The following is an 18,316-nucleotide window of genomic DNA, read 5'->3' on the forward strand; positions in this document are numbered from 1 at the left end:
AAAAATAATCATTCCAAATATTCTAAAGTATTTTTCAGTATTCTTTCCCATCATCCTCTTCTCCTCACTAAATTGTACAACGTATGCTGAATAGGGAAAAAATAATCCCCTCAAATGGCTAGTTGAAGAATGTGTATAGGTGACAAATTCTATCTTGCTGAGCTGGAAGCAGGAATGTTCTAACGCTTTTGACCTCATCTAACCCTTTAGACCCCATGTTCCAAGATTCAACACCCTCTTATAATTGGGGATATTAAGAGATGAGCTTCGGATCCATCCAAAAGCCCAGGCATAATTTTTATGGCTAAGTATCAAATGTCTGTGCGATCCTGCACGGTAATTGGAGGTGTCCCGGTGTAGGGGAGCCACTGCAGGGACTGATTCTGCATCAGGTCTGGGAAATCTGCTTCTGAGTACAGCTAAACTCTTGTGTATTCCTGGATACAACAAAAACCATAGAAGTTCCATGACAGACCTTTTATGTTTAGGTTTTATTTTTTAAATTCTGTATGAAAATTATCCATGAGTGTATTTCTTACCAACTATCTAGATGACATACACCTAACGTAGTGATGTTTTTCCTTTCTACCAGGTTTTTGTTGAAGAGGGTTTGAAGCTTGCTTCAAGTGTGCAAGCTTTCTCAAAACAGGTAATGCACATATCCCTGCCTGGTGCTGGTGGTGATGTCACAAATACCCACTCTGAGGGTATATTATTAAGGTATAAAGGTATTTAAGGTTTAAAAGATGGAATTTCACTGGAGTTGGTATAACTTCCTTATTTACATTTCAGCTGAAAGATGATGATAAGCTTATGCTTCTCCTGGAAATAAACAAGCTTGTTCCTCTATGCCACCAGCTCCAGGCAGTAACTAAGATACCTTTGCAGAATCAAGTGTTTCTAAAGGTAAAAGGGAGGGTGGGACATTCAGGAAAGCACTTGAGAAACTTTCACACTTCTTTTTTTATTAGGTTAGCTTCCAGCCCCTTTTTCTTCAAATAAAGTGTTAATACCTACAGAAGAACAATTTATTTCCATTTTTCCTGCCTTGACTGCAAGAACCATTTATCATCTGCAGTTGTAACTGACCCCGGGAAGCAGTAGGTTCACCAAGTAAGTTAGCTTTTTGGACATGATTAATACCATAGCACGGAGCAGCTACCCTTAAATCCCAACATCATCACCTGACTAACTAGGGCACAGACCCCTCAGAGTGAAGGGCTTCTGTTGTTTGTTTTAGGGAGTTTGAGTGCAAAAAAGTAGAGTGCAAGGAAGTGTAAAGAAGGGGGTTCATTGCCACTATTTGGTGCACTTTGAGAAGCCCCTAAACCATCTGAAATAGAACAGGTTGATTTTCCATCCATTCTTCCTGGGGTTCCATGAAATTGGCATGAGACTTGGGCAACAATCCCTGCTTCTGTGTTCTGGGACCTCAGGTCATCAAGTCAGCTCAGATGCCTTAATCTATATACCCTTTGAGATCCCTTAGATTTCTGTAATGAAGAAATTTTTACCATTTTCAAACTAAATAAATGATAAAGTCTTTTGAAGATGTCCTTATAAGCATTTGATTTGCTTGCTTTCTGTCACTATAGGTTGATAAGAGTATTACAAAGACAAGATGCATAATGGCTACTTTGGTCCAACTTCTCTCATTTTGCTATAAACTGCTGAAGAAGGTACGATAATTTCTTTATCTTAAACTCACATTTAAAAAATTAGTCTAAAGGAAAATGCAAAAGAAAATAGATACTATTTAATTTTGCAATTTTTATTTTACAAGTAAAGCAGAAACTAATTGTCTTAATTCTTTCCAGCTTCAAATGGAAAACAACAGACGGGTCTTAGTTACAAATAAAGATTCTGTGGATGGTAAAACTTGAGAAGCTTTTGAGGTCAGATCTCTGGAACACCATGTGGCAAAGCTGACATTTTTAGAAAGCAAACAATCCTTTATATTTCAGAAATACAACAATTTTGTAAAGAAAACAAACTGAAATCTTGCTTTATTTTCTGATCATGAAACCGATTGTGAAGCTTTCTGACAACTATTAAATGCCATGGAGGTTGCTATATTTCTAATTGCAGTGTGATTTTAAATGGGACATGGCCATGAATAATGTTCCTTAAAAGTCAAACCAAATATCCCTACTGTCTTAATGACAATTTAATCCAAAGAAGCTATTTTGAATATACGCTCACCTTTGGCACATTTGACCCTAACTTCCTATTTTTTTAAATTTAAGCTTATCATCTGGGACACTAATTAATTTGCAGCAGAAGAGACACAGTAGTCTGGGTGATGCAGGGTTTTCCTTAAACCTGTGGACTCTTCTTCAATCCCTCTGTCCACTGAGTATGACTGGGCCTCTGCTGTCCCCTCTGTCACAGATCATCCATGCCAGGAGCACACGTTTGTTCTCTAGTAAGGGTTTCACAGAGCACAGGAAATTTGTTGTGATGCATGTCCCGCTCCCACCCAAAAGCAGGGTCATGGAGCTCACTCCACGGAATCCTGGAGGAACTCACTAGGAGACGGTTTTAGTTCTCGTTCTAGCACAGCTGGCCTGTCTGCCCTGAATATTAGCTGGAATCCTAAGCTTATCTTACTGGCTTAAAAAGCAGTTTTTGTACTTCTCAGTGGTAACTGGTGGAACAGAAGATAGAAGACAGAGAACAATTGAACTAAGCTGTTCAAAATAATTTGAGTCAGTATACATATGTGCCTTTGGAATATTCATTAAATAAACGACTTTAGTCTTTTAAATTTTAGGGTTTAAAGCTTTTGTTTTTGTGGGGGTGGGTTTTGATTGAAGGATCTGGTTATAAGTTCCGCCCTTATGGTGTAGTATAGTTAACTTTGTTTTTTGTGCTTGTATCCTGATGCTTTGAAATTTATTTTGAAATCTAACGGGACCTGTCAGTTGCCAAATGGCAGTAGTTCTATAAGCTCGTCTGATGATCATTATCTGGGTCAGCCATCACAGTCAATATTCACAAGATCCTGAAGAACCACAGTACTACCAATTAGCTAGTCAATATTTTATTGAAGGAAACTTGAATTTACTGTAGGCCTTGGAGAGAAAATGGGATGCACTCAGCTTGGTTATGACCTTTATAAAATATTTCTTTATAAAAATCATCAAACATGATTTTTATGCCCTGAAACCAAAATATTCTTTTAAATTACAATGGAAATAATGGGAAAATGATGTGAGGTAATGTTATATGTAAAATAGATACATAATTCTTTTACTATCTTTAGTATCTTTGTTTTAAGACACCTTTGGGAACCATTTGTGCTACCTGAAATGGGAATTTGCTGGTTTGTGCTTACACACTTTCAGCTCATAGCACTATCAGAGTAGATGTTTCTATAGTTACTACCTGTATCATGTCTAGTGGGTATACTTAGGGGAGAGTTAGGGTTAAAAGAAGTTTCCTTGTGAGTCAAAAATAATTTTAGAATTTTATTTACAAAATATTTTACATACCTCAAATGAGAATATTCTCTTATTTAAATGCAAGTAGGGGTAGGGAAGGGATAACATGACTTGAACAGCAAAAGATGATGGAGAACTAAAAGAATTTATACTCAAGGATAATTGTTTTATTTAAAAACAGAAATGTTTATATGTATGTATATGTTGCAGTCCTTAAGGAAAAATAACAATTTGAAAAGTCCTTTTATTTGAAATTCAATGTAAACAAGTATACAGTCTTAAACCATGAATTCATAGTTTTTTGTTTATTGTCTAAATGATGTGAAAGCTTTTGTTCTGTTCAAAAGCATGTGTGTCTTTGAATTCCAAGAACCTCTCGGGAACTTCTTTGCTGGTTACCCTGTAACTAGAGTGTGAGACTGAGTGACCACAAATAAACATGTTACTTCATACAGCATTATAATATTGATACTTCCATGTTAGCAAATCCCCTTTCAAAGCCTTTTCATGTGTCTCTCATTAAGAAACCAGTGTTACAGTGCTACATTGTTCAGAGTTGAAGGCCAACCCATAGACTTAGAGAAGGTACACTCTACACCATGCCTCTTCCCAGCAACCTGAGCGGGGGAGTTGGGGCAGAAGGGGTGGGACCAGACGTATTGGTCATGTCACACTGAAGCAGCCTGGGTAAGAAAGGCCAGTTGTTGTTTTTCAACTTCAAAGTGATGGAAAATTGAGGCAAAAACAATAACCATGACACAATATTCAAACAGAATTACATCAAAACCTAGTATTTACTAATGGGTTACAGGATGATGGGTAAATTATTTTTACTTTTCTGTCTTTTCAAATTTTCCTCAAAGTGCTTTGTTTGTTGGTTTTTAATCAGAAAAACGTCTCTCACTTGCCAGTTGTTAGAAAGAGAAAAGCAAAAGAAGAACAGAGTGAGTACATGGGCAGGCAGATCTGGGAGGTTGAAGACAAAATGGAATCAAGGCTTGTTATGCAAGACGAAGAAGGAAAACTAGGTCAGGTTTTAAGATCAGGCCTCCCTGCGGATGGCCGGGTGTGAAGTACATTTCAGCATCTCTGGTTCTTCCTTAGTGCACTGACTGGTAGGCCAGGTAAGGATAAGAATGCCCTGTTGTTTTTACTCAATCTTAATCCTCATGAGGTCGCTGTTGTGGCATTGATGCGTTTCACCATGACTTCTTCATACTGTTTTTGTGTCAGTAACCCTTCTGTTATGCTTTTACTTTCTTCAAACTTGGGCAACACAACTGCAATGTAGCCTTCGGTGGATGGCTAGAAGGGAAATAGAATATTTAATACTGTCAAATGGTAAAAAATCAGATAAAAAGTGTGTGGATGGGATCTTACTTCCCCAGACCCTTTTACCTTCTCTTGAAGAATGGATGGCTTATGGAGGATGTTTTCATTCACTTCCATCAACCGTCCTCTAACACAGCTAGTTAAAGAAAAAATTGCTTTGAAGAAAAATATTATCTTCTTTGTTTCTCCAAAATTGTGGTTAAAAAGTAACTCACCTATATATGGTGTATTCTTCTCCATCAGAGCAGTAAATCTTACACAGAGGTGCAAGTTCTGTTAGAAACTGTGCCCCCTGATAATAACAGGGAAGAAAAAATTAATTGATGTACATTTTCACTTTTCTTTGTGAGACAGCCCTCAGAGTTACAATAGGATATATTCCTGGAATTAGTGTTTTAAATAAAAATGACTTAAGTACAGGAAAACCATTCATTTATTCAAATATTTATATATTAAATGCCTCTATGGGCTAGGCACCATCCTAGGCTCTAGGGGAAAAAGCAGACTAAGACAAATGTGATAATAGGTAGTTTAGTTACATATTAAGAATATATTTTATCTTAACTCATTATACTTTATATTTAACTGTACATGAGAAAGCTGCACATAGCCAAGTGTAAAGACTTCAAAAGGGTAGGAAAATCTTACCAATAAGCATAATATAAAATTCAACATTATAGAGAATGACAGCAATATTGTATAAAGTTAGTTTCATTAAGATTCCTACCTTATTTTTATATCAGAACTTAATAGAGAAAGGAACTTCTTTATTAGGTCAATCACTGAGACTTTCTGAAGAAGGGATATTTTTCTAATTTAAAAAAAATGCAATTTGAGGAAACTTTGGAAAACAGAAAAGTTTTAAGTAGCAGATAAGAGTAACTTACTCATTATCCTATAACCCGCTATCAAGTACTACATTTTGACATATGTCTGTTTGAATGTTGTGGCATGGTTATACTTTCATGTACTCCACTGTATGGATATATCTGGGGAGGTTCTGACAAATATCTATCGAGTCGGCCACAAAGTTCTTCAGGTTTTTCCCTAACATGAAAAACCCGAGCGAACTTTTTGGCCAACCCAGTACAAGGAGGCTCATGGGAAATGGATGCAAGCATGTCTCATGTGTTGCTCTTTTTTCCCAGGAATTTTTACTGCAGTGAACATCTGAGGTCAAGATGCTGTTCTTTATGGCCTCTTTCCCACTCACAACATTATTAGACAGCATTCAGGTGTTACTGCATGCGCTTCACTCCTCTGCCTGTGGGTACTTCGTTTCAAAATACTAGTCAGTGTGACTCCCCACTTTTGGGAGGAGGGGCTGGGGATTTGTCCCAGATGGTTTGTCTTCCGCTGGCTCTGTGTCAGAAAGAAGTGTTTTAACCCCTTTTGGTCACCTCCCTTGGGAGAAGAACTGATGGGCAGTGCTGAGATGTGATCAAAGCTTATCTACAGTGGGTTCCATGTGCAGGTCCCTCTCTGTTCCTCAGTAGTAACAACAGTGCTACTATTTTGGACAAAGATTGATGACAGGAACATCACAAGCACTAACTGTTTTACTTGTAATTTGTAGACTTTTAAGAATGGTCCATGCTTTTTAAAGTCCACTTGCTTCCTGAGTGAGGAAAAATCAATAATTATAAGGCAGGTTATTAGGGGCCTTCAGGCCTACAAAGGGGAGTATAAACAAGGGTCTTGCAGAACAGTGAGGTAATTAGCAGAAACTCTTAGTATGAACTCAGTAAATGAAGGACCTAAATCATCAACTGAAACTTTCCTTTCCAGGGGGTTTGTCAGGATAGTTTAGTATGGTATTGAGTTGTCCTTGGTGTGATACCCTCCTTTAACAGTAAAATGTCCATCTTGCCTAGAATTGTAGAGGGCACAGGTAACATTTTCTATAACTAAACACTACGCGGAGGTAGAGGGTGTAGCTAGATGTGTATAAAATTGGCAGTGATTTTGGAATGGCAACTGATACGAAGCAAATAATGTATATTTTCTCAGATTGATTTTTTTTTCACTACCTCAGGACTTTTATTTTACTTTTAAGTTCACATGTGAAAATTTATGATAAAGAAGTATTGATCATCTAAATTTTATAGAATTCGAAATACTGGCTTAACAAAACTAGAAGGGACAAAATATCTTGTTATATTGGTATTAGAGTTGTTCTTTCAAAGGCCCACCTTCTCCATCCTTCATCCTGGGGATGATAGGGATGGTGGCCCAGAAGCTAATTTGACAGATAATATAACTTCTGAAATACCTCATTTTTTTGGCCTGAGAATTTCCTTAGAGCTTAAGTATTCTTAAAATCATCTCTAACTGCCAGGGAAGTATGCTGAGCATACACTACTGGGTTCTAAGACCGGCTGGCTCTATCATTATTATGATAATAGAGGATTTAAGTAGAGAAATACAGGAACATACCCGCTTAAATTTCCCGGAGACTTTGTTCTGAAGTCTGCTACAGTTGGTACTGATTTGATAGGAAATGCTTTTAATTGCTTTTCCACTTTGAAGAACTGGATGGGATCCTGCCAGTGTGATGACACATATTCTACGAGGAGCAAAAATTGATCCTGTATTATTGCTTGGTATGATTCTTCCCCCTATAACACAGTATTCCTACTGGCACAATAGCTGAGCTGACATTTCTTTAGTCAGCCTATCATTTCCCCCCATTTTCCTCTGGCTACTATTGGAGCTTAACTGAAGAGAAGAATGCAGTAATAAAAATGGAGAAAATGGGACTGAATTTCCTTCCCCAAAAGGGAAGCGTACCAGAGGTGCTTAGACAGCACTGAGGAGGAAGAGAGAAAAGTAAGGCATGCTGGTATATACAGGATACCATCTGTGCTTCTACCCTAGCCCTCTCCATGGGCTTGGGCAATTCAGGAGTTAGGCACAGGCTGGTTACTTGAGGTAGTAGCTGACTGGGGGTGTGGTCCTCCATTTGGATGTTTGGGTAAGCAAGTTTATTTGTTTAGCGTAGGCACTGAAAGACTCATTCTTGTCAACCAAACTCCTACTATAAATAATACCATCTCAATACAGTGGAAGATAATCATTTAATGAATATTTATTGATTACAAGACCATACCAGGCTACAATGCCAGAAACAAATGTTTTTTGATAATTTAAAATTCCCAATTTGCTTACCGGTTAGAGTGTTGTAGTATACAGTGGTCCTCACAGGGTTTTCCTTTGACATCTAGAAGAAATGAATGAGTCTGATGGCTGTTGAGTCAATATTTACTACCACTGTGTAGTACTTTCTTTGGTTCATAGAGGTAGTTAATTATGAAGGCTGGACATATATATTACTGGTATCCCTTCATTACTCAAAAAGATATACCTAAAGTCTGACCATAAAGTATTTAAAGATATCTGGTCCAGATAGAATCATTCATTCAATGTTAAAATGATGATTAACTCTTTGCTCCACCTTTTTTTATCCTCACTTTAAAATGAGTACAATAATTATTTCTATTAGAAAAAAAGTGATTAGTAATGTATTCTTTATTCAATTTAGTAGCATGTTTTGTTGGTCAATTTTAGAGAGACTTAACTCATCCTGGTTCGCCCAGGACTGTCCTGATGTTAGCGCTGAAAGTAATGGATTCCGGAAAACACTTCAATCCAGGGTTAACCGGACAGTTGGTTACACTAAGTCTGGCTAATAAAACGTATGCTATTGTAAAATATTTCAATATTGTAAAAGATGAGTACACCTATTATCCCTAAATGAATGGGAGCAAGTTGGGTTAGAGGAGGGTCCCCAACGATGCTCTCATCACTGATATTTGCTGGGTACACAAAGCTGTACAACAGGATACCTACTTCTAAGGGGCAAATGTGTAATACCAGCGACTTCCTTTAAGTAAAACTGTTAGATTCTGCTTTCTAAATGCCTCTGTTCTAACCCACCCTCTTCTCTCCATCCCTATGCCTCTACCTTAGTTTAGACCGCTACCATTTAAATCATTTTATGTATCGACTCTTCTTGGAGGACTGAGCCCCTCAAATCCCTTTAGGCACTCAAGGAGATTGCAATCCAGCTCCTGCCTCCCTCGGGGATCTCACCTTAGTCTACCATCTTCCCGCAAGCAACCCACCCTCGTGAACTCGCACTGCGCTCGCCCTACCCAGAATGCACCCTGCTGCTTTCCACGGGCAAATGCCATTCCCTTGGCCTACAGGGGAACAGAGAGATCCAGTTCCTTCTGACGTGGGGAGGAAGCGCTGGGGAAGGTGCATGCGGCTTATGATCTGTCATCATAGTCCCTATACTGTCAAATTGGGCCCAGAAGAGACTGACATCATTCTCCACTTACCCGCTTTGTACCAGCGAGTGAAGTAACGATCCACAAGCGATGGCACCGCGGGCTCCGCAGCCAAGGCGGCCACAGGGGTCTCGGGCTCGGTAGCCATGGCGACCTCAGGTGCTGCAAATCCCGCCCCCTGGGACCTGTACTCTTCCTCCCGCTTGCCACGGAGGAAGGCGTCTTGCCGGCGTGTAGCCGGGACACGCGCTGTGCGCACGCGCGCTGCTCCCCAGGCCCGCAGGCTCCACCCACCGGCGCCTCTTACTGAGCTTTGGGGTCTGACGTCAAGGCGGGGGTCAAATACAATAGGCTGGGCAGGAGGATGTAGGGATAGGGGGCGGTGGCCAGCGGAGCTGCTCATATATCTTTGCGGGGAGAGGGAGACGGCAGGCCACGCCTCCTCAGGCTTGCGACGTCACCGCGGCGCCGCTCGGCGCGTGTCGGGCTATCTTCGCTTGCGAGTACGTGTTTCGCAGGTTGCCCCTCCGCCTGGCTTCAGCCACTACCGGAGGGGGTCGAGCGGGCCGGCGGCCCGGAGACCCAGTGCGCGTCGCGAGAGCTCAGAAGCAGCGGTCAGGGAGAGGCCCGTGCGCAGCCCTGGGCGGACGCACCGCTGTTTGGGGGTCCTCAGAGCGCGGCGTAGGTGAGCGTTCGAGCGGCCTAGCTGGGGTGGGGGCACGGAAACGGGTCCTGTCCGCCAGAGGGTGTCTTGATGAAGGGGACCCCCTAGCGCCCAACCGCTGCCTGCTGCTGGTCTGGGAGTGAAGTGCGGCTTGAGCACCTCTGCCCTCCTTGAGTACTCTTTCTGGCAGACTCGCCGCCTGCTGCACCCGCGGCCATCAGAGGGCTCTGCGCGGCGCGGCGCGGCGCGGCAGGAGGGGGGATGATATGCTGCTCCCCCAGCTGCACACTTACCCAGTCTCCGGATTCCTTGCAGTTGCAGGCAATACCGCCGAACTAAGTAATGCACCAATTAAAGCGCAACAATGCATGATAGAAGCTGACGGTAATAGAAGTTCAGGTGCTGTGCTGCGAGTCCCTTCTCGCATCTGCAACTTTTCCTTGGAGATGTTGCCCCTGTGCCTCTCCATGTAATGTGGTATCTTATGTGGCCCTCTCCCCCGTTAAGCTTTGACCTCTGAGGAGGCAGTAACTGTCAGTCATCTCTTGTCCAGAACTAGCACTTGGCAAGTGCTTAGTCGGTATTTGATGTAGGCCACAAACCGGATCGTAGGATTACGGTACTATGTAAAGGATTCATACCGTACATTGACAGGCAGGGCAGTAACCAGTGAATAGTTTACTGTGAAAGTGTGGGCAAAAGGGAAGCAGACACAGTTTCAGCTTGGAGGACAGAGAAAGTAGGAATGCCATGTCCCCAGAGGGGAAACTAGTTTGGTGGAGAATAGCAGGTACTTCATTTCACAGGTTGTATTTGATGTGCTTTTTGAGAAATCCTTGTGATAACAGCAGGAGGTTGAAAATGTGAGTTTAGTGTTCAGTTTAGGGAGGGTCAGGGCTGGACGTTTAGATCTACTAAGCATATTAGTGATCTGTTTGGTACTTGTGGTCATGGGCATGATAATTAGCCAAGAGGTGGACGGATGAAGGAGCAAGGGAAGGAAATAGAGGAGTTGTCAGTAATTTCAGAGAGGACCCAGAATTGATCTATGGTGTGGAGAGATCTTTAGCACATTTAAGGGCTGAGAAAGGATGAGTCATTTGAGGGCAGGGGAGTTGGAGATTGCAGATGTAAAAGAAAGGGTGCCGATAAGCCAAGGTCCTGGGGGAGTTTGGAGGGTTCTCCTTTGCTGGTCTTGAAAAAGAGTAGGACACCTCTGAGAAGGTAAGGGAAAAAGGCTGATAGGTGTGAAATTTTAGAGAAGTTCATTTTGAGGCTGGAAGGGTTGGGGAGGAGGGAGATGAATGATGAGCTGCCCTTGTGTCACCAAGCCTAAGCTCGTACTGCTCACCACACGATAGGCCAATAATCGAGAGACGAGGTGTTGGGGCAAGGAATAACGACTTTATTCGGAAAGCCAGCAAACCAAGATGGTGGGCTCGTGCCCCCAAAGACCCATCTTGCCTGAGTTAGAATTCAGGCTTTTTTTATACTAAAAGAGGAGGGAGTAAAGTCAAACGTTTCCTGGTTCCCATTAGCCTCCAGAGGGGATGTGTTGATTTCTTCCTCCCTGCAGTCATTCACAGGTGGGCCTGGTCAGGATGTTTCTTGTGAGCTAAACAGAAGTATTTTAGCTTAATGCTCATTACCTGGGAGTCAGGGTTCTGAGAATTGGGTCATTATGTATAATTGAAGCTTATAGGCTGCATCCCTTTAGTGATCAACTTGTAATAGAATACAAAAGGTTCTTCCCTATGACACCTGGCCGGTGATTTTGAAAGCTCAGTGATTTGAGAACTCAGGTTGTTTGATATGTTTGTCAGTCAGGGTCCAGTCAGGAAAGTAGAAACCACACAATATTTCAACAGAATTTAATACGAAGAATTGGTTAAATACCTGCTGGAGGAACAAAAAGCAAAAGGGAGCAGAGGAGTAATTAAAAAAGTAAACTGATGGAAGAAATTACTACACTTAGCTAGGTCTGAGGATCCAAACAAGGGAAGCCATTGGGGTTATCATAACCTTGGAGGAGAGGCATTGGAAAGCTGGTGTTGATAGCTCTGGAATTCAGAGGAGGAGCTCCATGTTACTAGATTTCAGGCACCTGGAGGGAGCACCTGCCTGGTGAGTGCTGGTACCTCTGGGGTGGTTGTTATCATGCTGGTCATGGGAGTGCCAGAGGCTGGGACCAAGGGCCCCTGGAAGGATGAAGGCCTATTGCTGGGGCGACATTGACTGAAACAGCAGGGTAACAGGAAAAAGGGAGTCCTCCTCATCTCCTTCTGCCTTTGCCTTCCAAATTCTTATGCTGGGGTTCACGGACCCCAGAGCTCCACAGATTGTTGGTGAATAGAATCCAAGTTCACAGGGAGACATTTTGATGCTCTGATCATGGCAACAATAACAGCATAATTATTATTAGCTAAACCAGGTTGAAATACATCTGGTCCTCTCTCGCCTGTTTTCACCTCTTGCTACTCTGTCCCGTGTTTACTCCCCTCTAGCCAGACATTCTCTCATCTCAAATCTACCCATCCTTTCAGATCTATGTCAGTGGTCGTCTTTATGTTATTTAAAGATGAAAGGTAATGTAATTTTTATATGCTTTCAAAAACCCAAGCTTTCTATATAGAATTAGATCTAAATAAAAAGTCTGCATGGTATAATACAGGTTCGAATAATTTCTAGAAGTTCTTGAATATAAATGTCATGAAAGCTCACAAAACCATTGTTTGCCTTGATTCTCTTCCTCACTTCCACCGTGTGGGCTTGCTTTCCTCTTAACCCACATTTTATGTTGTCTCACTCATACTACACTTAACATTTTATCTGCTATGTAGTATAAGAATTAATTCATGTTTATTCTTTCATTGTCGTAAGTAGGAAACGCAAGATGAGAGAATTCACCTTGGATTAAGGTGACAAGAAGGCCAGTGTGGTCTGTGTAATTGTCACCCCTAACATAAGTTAGGGACTTCCAATTACAGTATAAACCTTAAAGGGGTCTGGATATAAATATACAGCACATTAACTTTTTTTTTTCTCTTGGGTAATGTTATACGTTAAAACAAGTCTGATTTTGTCAGACCAAGGTAGATTTCCTATTGATCGTTCTTTTCTCAGCTTTTCTATTGCCCTGGTGAAAATCAGGCCAGGAGAGTGGAGTAATGTGAAGTAGTTATACCAGGTTATCAAGCTCCTCGAATTGTTGATCATCATTTTGAAGTATACTGTTGTAATTTCATAGTGTCTTCTTTTCTCCCTGAGAACAATAAATGCTTTTCTTTTCTTTTTTTAAAAAAATATTTATTTATTTATTCGGTTGTGCTGGGTCTTAGTTGCGGCACTTGGGCTCCTTAGTTGCAGCAGGCGGGCTCCGTAGTTGTGGCACGTGGGCTCCTTACTTGCGGCATGCAAACTCTTAGTTGTGATATGCATGTGGGATCTAGTTCCCTGACCAGGGATTGAACCCGGGCTCCCTGGATTGGGAGCACAGAGTCTTAACCACTGCACCACCAGGGAAGTCCCATAAATGCCTTTCTTTATTTCTGTGTTTGATTTCAATTTTAATTTTTTAATGACGATATAGAGCCAGTTTATAAATAAATGTAGTTGGTGATATTAAAGTAATTTTATTTTCTTCAACTGCCAGTATATATGTGGATTTTTATATTATTTTGTAAATCTGTCAAGTTATAAAAATATCCTCATGTGCAAAAATAAAATGTTTTCTCATTCATTGCATTCTTCTCAACTTTCCTTCAGAATAACTGATGTTAAATCTTTTTTGAAGAAAAAACTCTGAGAATCTTGCCTCTTTCAAAGAGTGAGAACGTAAAATAGATTTCACAGCCTCAATTTGTAGACCATAGATTTACACAATTGGTTAGGTTGCTACTGCTCATCTCTGTGTGGGTTCAGATTAGATCTTTTTTTTCTTGGTTATTCTAACTTCTCTGCTCCCTGAATCATTTTGCTTATACTGGAGTGTGATTTATCGCTACTAAGCTGTTTCTATTTCTCAGAGAAATTAAAGCTTCATTAAGAGATATTTGTACTTTTCTTTCAGGAGTCGCTTCATCATGAGAAATCTAAAGTTATTTCGGAGCTTGGAGTTCAGGGATATTCAGGCTCCAGGGAAACCTCAGTGCTTCTCTCTCCGAACTGAACAGGACACAGTGCTCATTGGCTCAGCACATGGACTGATAGAAGTAGACCCTGTCGCAAGAGAGGTAACTTACTGATGGAGGATGCTAGCACTTGGCATGACTCTTGACTTGTCTTTTTCCAAACTTGCTTCCCCAAATAGTCTTTCCTTTAAATCTTTCTGAATTTACATCCCCCCCCAAATGAATGCTCCCTTCGCTTTATACTGATGTCATATTAGACATAACTTAACTAGTACCCTGTCTTTTAGTCGGCTTCTGTTTTAATCTAAGCTGGCAAACCTCTGACGTTGTATTTTGCGGGGTGCCCTACTTTTTACCCTTTCTACCATGTAAATACTATCTATTAACATTTCTCAAGTGGGAATGCAGGTGAAAATTTCCTGTAGGGCTTTTTAAACTGTTTCAGTCTCCATCTCATACCAACTACATCAGAATCTTCACTTCTGGAGCTTGAGCGTATGTATAGTGAAAAGCTCTTTAGGTTAATTCTGATATCTTCCCTTAATTATATTTTGCTACTGATGTATTTTAGGTGATTACATTCTTAGTCCCTTTTCCCCATACTGTATACATTTTAGAAAATCATAGTTATTAGCTTCATGTTTTATTGGATATTTTCAAAGATACCAGGCTTTTATGTTTGCTTGGCACAAAGGTCACATGAACTGTGTTTTGTGTTAAAGATGGTAGTGTTGTCACCATTGTAAAGCAATTATACTCCAATAAAGATGTTAAAAAAAAAAAAAAAAAGATGGTAGTGTTGTGAAATTTCTCAAGTGAAAGTTTGGGTTTTAATCTAGGAAAAAAACATTTTTGAAAGCTTTTATATTATAAAAGAAGCATTAAAAAGTATTTCTGGAAGTGTGACGAATTGTTCTTGAAAGTAGATTGACTTAATTTGCTTATGTGTTTGTTTTGGTGAAAGGTGAAGAATGAAATTCCTCTGGTGACAGAAGGCTTTCTCCCAGAGGATGGAAGTGGCTGCATTGTTGGTGTTCAGGAGTTGCTGGATCACGAGTCTGCGTGCGTGGCCACAGCTTCTGGAGATGTCCTACTCTGCAATCTCAACACACACCAGGTAAGTGGAAGAGACCAGTAAGGAGGAAATCTTAGACGTCCTCAAACGCCTTTTTTTGTTTCATGTCACTAGTTTTTCGTAGAAGTTTAAAATGTCAGGAGCCATAATATTTAAGCATTTTGCAAATTAAAGTCTTTGCATTGTATAATTCTTTACAGAAACTTGTTGGCATGGCTTTAGCTGTATTTCAGGATTCTTCTAAAACTCAGTTTTGTCTACTGCATTTATTAATTAGAACAATCAGAACATTCCAAATAAGAACTTAACAAAAACCCAAATCTGGCCACTCTTGTATGATATAGCTCACCTCTTACTAGAATCTGATCCTGAGTTGTAATCTTTATTTCTCAATTTATGAAGTCTTTGAAATGTTTATATGGCTTATGTTTTCTTTTATGAATGCTGAGTAAGCCTCTCCTTGATGGCTAAGAGTCCCTGAACTACAGGTGCTAAGGTGATAAGCGATCATTATGTGCACATCTTATGACTACCAGAGAAGATAGATTTCAACCATTTGCCTCCTTCTCTACTTAGCGTAAGGCTGAGTTTCTGGATTTCTATCCTCACCTTCTTGACAGCTTTTTAAACTTTGTTGATTACTCCCTTAGTTGTGATCTCTTTAACATGGATGTATCACAAGTCATATTATAATCATAGGATAATAATAGCAGCTGATATTTATTAAATGTTTACAATGTGCCAGGCACTTTTTCAAGTGTTTTTTATGCAAAATTGTATTTAATCTTCACTACAACCTTATGAGGTAGATTGTTGTTTTTCCGTTCTTCAGAAGAGGAAATTGAGGCACAGAGGGCTTAAATGACTAGGCCAAGGTCAAACAGTTATCAGGTGGGATTTAAACCCTGGCAGTCTAAATCTGGCACCTTTGCTTTTAACGGTTCCACTTAGTACAACAATAAATCTTATTCTCAGTTCATGGTGAGAAATATCAAAGCCATCAAGTATAACTTAGTATTTCTCACATTTAAAAGGTATGCTTTTACTTTCAAAACATTTTGTAGAATTTTTTCCTAATTACTGAGCTCCTCCAATCCATCGGTCTCCACCAGATGGTGCTGATCTTCCACATTTGTGGCATCACAGTGTCTGCAAGACAGAATCCAGATTCCTTATTGTGCCTTATAAGACCTCTCACTGTCTGTTCCCCAAATTCCTTTTTAGCCTCACCTCCCACCCCCATCATTCCTGTGTATATGTATACCTTAGGCTCTCGTTGCAGCTGATTTTTTTTTTTTTAATTATTAACACCTTTAATTATTATTTATTTATTTATTTATTTATCTGGCTGTGTTGGGTCCTCGTTTCTGCGCGAGGGCTTCTTCCAGCTGCGGCAAGTGGGGGCCACTCTTCATCGCGGTGCGCGGGCCTCTCACTATCGCGGCCTCTCTTGTTGCGGAGCACAGGCTCCAGACGCGCAGGCTCAGTAGTTGTGGCTCACGGGCCCAGTTGCCCCGCGGCATGTGGGATCTTCCCAGACCAGGGCTCGAACCCGTGTCCTCTGCATTGGCAGGCAGATTCTCAACCACTGCGCCACTGGGGAAGCCCCGTTGCAGCTGATTTTTAAGTGCTCTTTTTAACTGCACATTTTCCCCCCAGTCTCTTCCTCCTGGCCCTATTCCTACCCTTCAAAGCACCTCCTCCGAGAAGCTTTCCTGGACTGTCCTGGGCCACTTGTCAGTCTCTAATCTGAGCCCGCACTTAATTCCCAGACACCTCGGTTACATCCCTAACCCTACTGTAGAGGCATCTTTTATCTCCTTAAGGGGAGGAATGGAGTGGCCGTAGTCACCTCCAGTCCCTATGGTCTGTATCGTGCCTGGTCTTTTAATACCTGTTACTGAATAAATGTTCACTGAATAATTTCACCCTTGTGTGTGTTGTTAATTGTTTTGATTAAGGTCATAGTAAATATTTACGGAGACGCTTATATTTTCATATCTCCCTTAACATTTTAAAATGTCTCTCTCAGCTGGAATGTGTCGGGAGTGTAGCCAGTGGTATCTCTGTCATGAGTTGGAGTCCTGACCAAGAGCTGGTGCTTCTTGCCACAGGTAAGCCTGTCACCGGTCCCTAATTCTTGACTTTTATAAAACATGACTCCTAATATCTCACAGGCTTAAGTTTTAGGGTGCTTAGGTTTCAAAAAACAACGTTTCTTGGAACAAGCATACCAACATGATAATCTATAGGGAATGTGGTGTTTTTGAGTTAAGTTTTACTTCTTAATATATTGTTTTAAAAAGTTGCTGCTAAGGTCCATAGGTATGGTTTAAAATGTCAGCAATATTTAACCTACTCTAAGAGGAAGAGTTGCTACATAAAATAAACTGATTCTAAGAACTGCTCTCCCAGTCCTATTTTTTTCCCTTAAGTCTTTTCATTCCAGATGAGTTTCTGCAAACTAGCACCCTGATGCAGTATACATTTGAAGAGATATCTTGCTGACTAAATCGTGAAGTTAGTGGAAGAGGGCTATGTGGACTTTAATGTTAGCTTGACATACATAAATAGCTGAGAATAAGTACTAGGTGACTTACCCAGTCAAAACTTTTTTTTAAAAATGAGAGTCAGACCATTTTGAATAAATTCTGTCTTCCCTGTTGTGACTGTAAACTCCCGCACTCCAGCTCAGTAGCTTCCAGTGCTGTAGATAGTTACGGAATGGCAGATTTGCTAAATGAGAACAAAATCATTCTCGTTTGTGCTCCTCCAAGGTCAACAGACCCTAATTATGATGACAAAAGAGTTTGAGCCAATCATGGAGCAGCAAATCCACCAGGATGATTTTGGTGAAAGTAAGTATAGCTTTGTTTGAACCATTTTGTGACTTGTCTTGCACACTGATAGCCACATCGTAAGCCCAACGGACTATGAAGCTTAAACCCCAACTTAATTCACTGTCTGATAGCCCAGTTCCTTTAGTTCATTCCAGATTTTAAAAGGCATACCTCTGGTGCCTCTCCAAGTCTGAGAGCTGGCTTTGTCAATAACTTGGGGAATAGGAATCTGTGCTTAGAATCGCCTGGGTAGTTGTTGCCCAAACCCCAGGACAGGCTTAGTCAGGGGGTTTAATGAAAAGGACTGTACTAGCTAGAATAAGGAGAGCATTTCTTTTTTTTTTTTTTTTTGGTAGTCTTTTATTTATTTATTTATTTATATTTATTTTTGGCTGTGTTGGGTCTTCGTTTCTGTGCGAGGGCTTTCTCTAGTTGCGGCAAGCGGGGGCCACTCTTCATCGCGGTGCGCGGGCCTTTCACTGTCGCGGCCTCTCTTGTTGCGGAGCACAGGCTCCAGACGCGCAGGCTCAGTAGTTGTGG

General features: G+C 40.9%; 2 protein-coding genes and 1 long non-coding RNA gene across 3 annotated transcripts in view; 2 read left to right on the forward strand and 1 right to left on the reverse strand.

Annotated features, from left to right (window-relative positions):
* The first annotated feature begins 611 nt into the window (after positions 1 to 611).
* Positions 612 to 1,652, forward strand: LOC102999265 (uncharacterized). Its single transcript, XR_450635.3, has 3 exons — positions 612 to 649; positions 793 to 906; positions 1,596 to 1,652. It is a non-coding gene; the product is annotated as an uncharacterized LOC102999265 (long non-coding RNA).
* A 1,375-nt stretch (positions 1,653 to 3,027) lies between these two features.
* LOC102998985 (protein Abitram) lies at positions 3,028 to 9,352 on the reverse strand. The gene is made up of 6 exons (XM_007178245.2): positions 9,119 to 9,352; positions 7,944 to 7,995; positions 7,212 to 7,341; positions 4,991 to 5,067; positions 4,842 to 4,911; positions 3,028 to 4,748 (listed from the first exon to the last, which is right to left on the reverse strand). The coding sequence occupies exons 1-6, from the start codon at positions 9,213 to 9,215 to the stop codon at positions 4,611 to 4,613; spliced, it is 564 nt and encodes a 187-aa protein (XP_007178307.2). The 5' UTR covers positions 9,216 to 9,352; the 3' UTR covers positions 3,028 to 4,610.
* A 148-nt stretch (positions 9,353 to 9,500) lies between these two features.
* Positions 9,501 to 18,316, forward strand: part of ELP1 (elongator acetyltransferase complex subunit 1) — a 67,808-nt gene continuing 58,992 nt past the window's right edge. The window contains exons 1-5 of the mRNA XM_057549235.1: positions 9,501 to 9,752; positions 13,801 to 13,963; positions 14,826 to 14,978; positions 16,969 to 17,050; positions 17,714 to 17,794. Coding sequence (XP_057405218.1) covers positions 13,814 to 13,963; positions 14,826 to 14,978; positions 16,969 to 17,050; positions 17,714 to 17,794 — 466 coding nt within the window. The 5' untranslated portion in view covers positions 9,501 to 9,752; positions 13,801 to 13,813. The remainder of the gene's footprint in view (positions 9,753 to 13,800; positions 13,964 to 14,825; positions 14,979 to 16,968; positions 17,051 to 17,713; positions 17,795 to 18,316) is intronic.

The sequence above is a fragment of the Balaenoptera acutorostrata genome, chromosome 6 (assembly GCF_949987535.1).
Source record: "Balaenoptera acutorostrata chromosome 6, mBalAcu1.1, whole genome shotgun sequence".
Lineage (NCBI taxonomy): Eukaryota > Metazoa > Chordata > Mammalia > Artiodactyla > Balaenopteridae > Balaenoptera > Balaenoptera acutorostrata.

Excerpts from the sequence above, each read along its gene's own strand:
- LOC102998985 (XM_007178245.2), bottom strand. The coding sequence starts at position 9,215 with ATGGCTACCGAGCCCGAGACCCCTGTGGCCGCCTTGGCTGCGGAGCCC. Across the intron at positions 7,996-9,118 it reads CACTCGCTGGTACAAAGCGG|ATGTCAAAGGAAAACCCTGT; the intron begins GTAAGTGGAGAA and ends CATTTCTTCTAG. Across the intron at positions 7,342-7,943 it reads ATACTACAACACTCTAACCG|AATATGTGTCATCACACTGG; the intron begins GTAAGCAAATTG and ends TGCTCCTCGTAG.